The sequence below is a fragment of the Seriola lalandi genome, unplaced genomic scaffold, assembly GCF_002814215.2.
Source record: "Seriola lalandi dorsalis isolate HSWRI2012SDOR001 ecotype SW California unplaced genomic scaffold, Sedor1 jcf7180002010587, whole genome shotgun sequence".
NCBI classification, from domain to species: domain Eukaryota; kingdom Metazoa; phylum Chordata; class Actinopteri; order Carangiformes; family Carangidae; genus Seriola; species Seriola lalandi.
Genome location: NW_019481240.1, coordinates 1 through 812, shown reverse-complemented (window position 1 = coordinate 812; position 812 = coordinate 1). Strand labels below are relative to the sequence as shown.

At 45.6% G+C, this 812-nt stretch overlaps 1 protein-coding gene across 1 annotated transcript; it reads right to left on the bottom strand.

Moving 5' to 3' along the window:
* Positions 1-7: 7 nt before the first annotated feature.
* On the bottom strand, positions 8-797 carry LOC111673398 (butyrophilin subfamily 3 member A3-like). The gene is made up of 2 exons (XM_023431175.1): positions 624-797; positions 8-229 (listed from the first exon to the last, which is right to left on the bottom strand). Exons 1-2 carry the CDS (start codon positions 795-797, stop codon positions 26-28), a joined length of 378 nt encoding a protein of 125 aa, XP_023286943.1. The 3' UTR covers positions 8-25.
* Between the last annotated feature and the right edge of the window lie 15 nt (positions 798-812).

The following is an 812-nucleotide window of genomic DNA, read 5'->3' as shown; positions in this document are numbered from 1 at the left end:
TGTCTGGTCTCTGGTCTCTGGTCCCTCAGGCCGGGTGGTGCTGGGTGGTCATGAGGACCAGGGGGACATCTTTGTCTCCGGTTCCCAGCAGAGGAAACATCCTCTCAGTGAACTCGGATCCGGTGAAGCCGTAGATCTCTGAGCCCGACTTCACGTTATAGAAGGACACCTGACCCTCGTCCACGTCCAGGAAGACGCCCACCTGACGCAGCTTCTGAGGACACTTCACCTGCAGGACGGACAGAAAGGTCAGCTGAGGTCAGCTAATGTCAGTTCAAACAGCTGCTGCTGGGACTGAAACTCTTAATTAAATGATTCATTTAAATAATAATCATATTTTCCTTTGAGGTCATAATCTTAAAAAAAAAAGGTCCTTTTTAACTTAAAGTGTGTAAAGTTTAAATCATCATTTAGATTTACCATGATTATGATTTACTCATAATTTAAAGGTTAAAGTATCTCATCATTATGACGTAAACAATAAGAAAAGTATCTCATCATTTGAAAACCATCAGTATTTCTTATTTCCATAGAATGTTTATAGAGAACTGTCACACACTATTGATGATCAATAATCTGATGGAGACAGACTGACTCATATATATGAAGCAGGTGAGGCTCACCTTGGTGAGGGGTGGGGCAGTGAGCGCCCTCAGCTGGCTGCCGCTCCACCAGAGGACGTAGTATCCGTTAGCTGGACTCATATCGAACAGACCTTTCCTCTGAGCCGACTCACTGACCACGCCCACTTTCCAGTCCTTACTCTCACCAACACACACCTGCACAGGTGAGACCATGTTAACCCCCGCACC

What these genes read in the sequence shown, in the direction of transcription:
- LOC111673398 (XM_023431175.1), bottom strand. Translation starts at nt 797, where the DNA reads ATGGTCTCACCTGTGCAGGTGTGTGTTGGTGAGAGTAAGGACTGGAAA. An exon ending in CTGCCCCACCCCTCACCAAG is followed by an intron (nt 230 to 623) that starts GTGAGCCTCACC and finishes TCCGTCCTGCAG; the next exon opens with GTGAAGTGTCCTCAGAAGCT.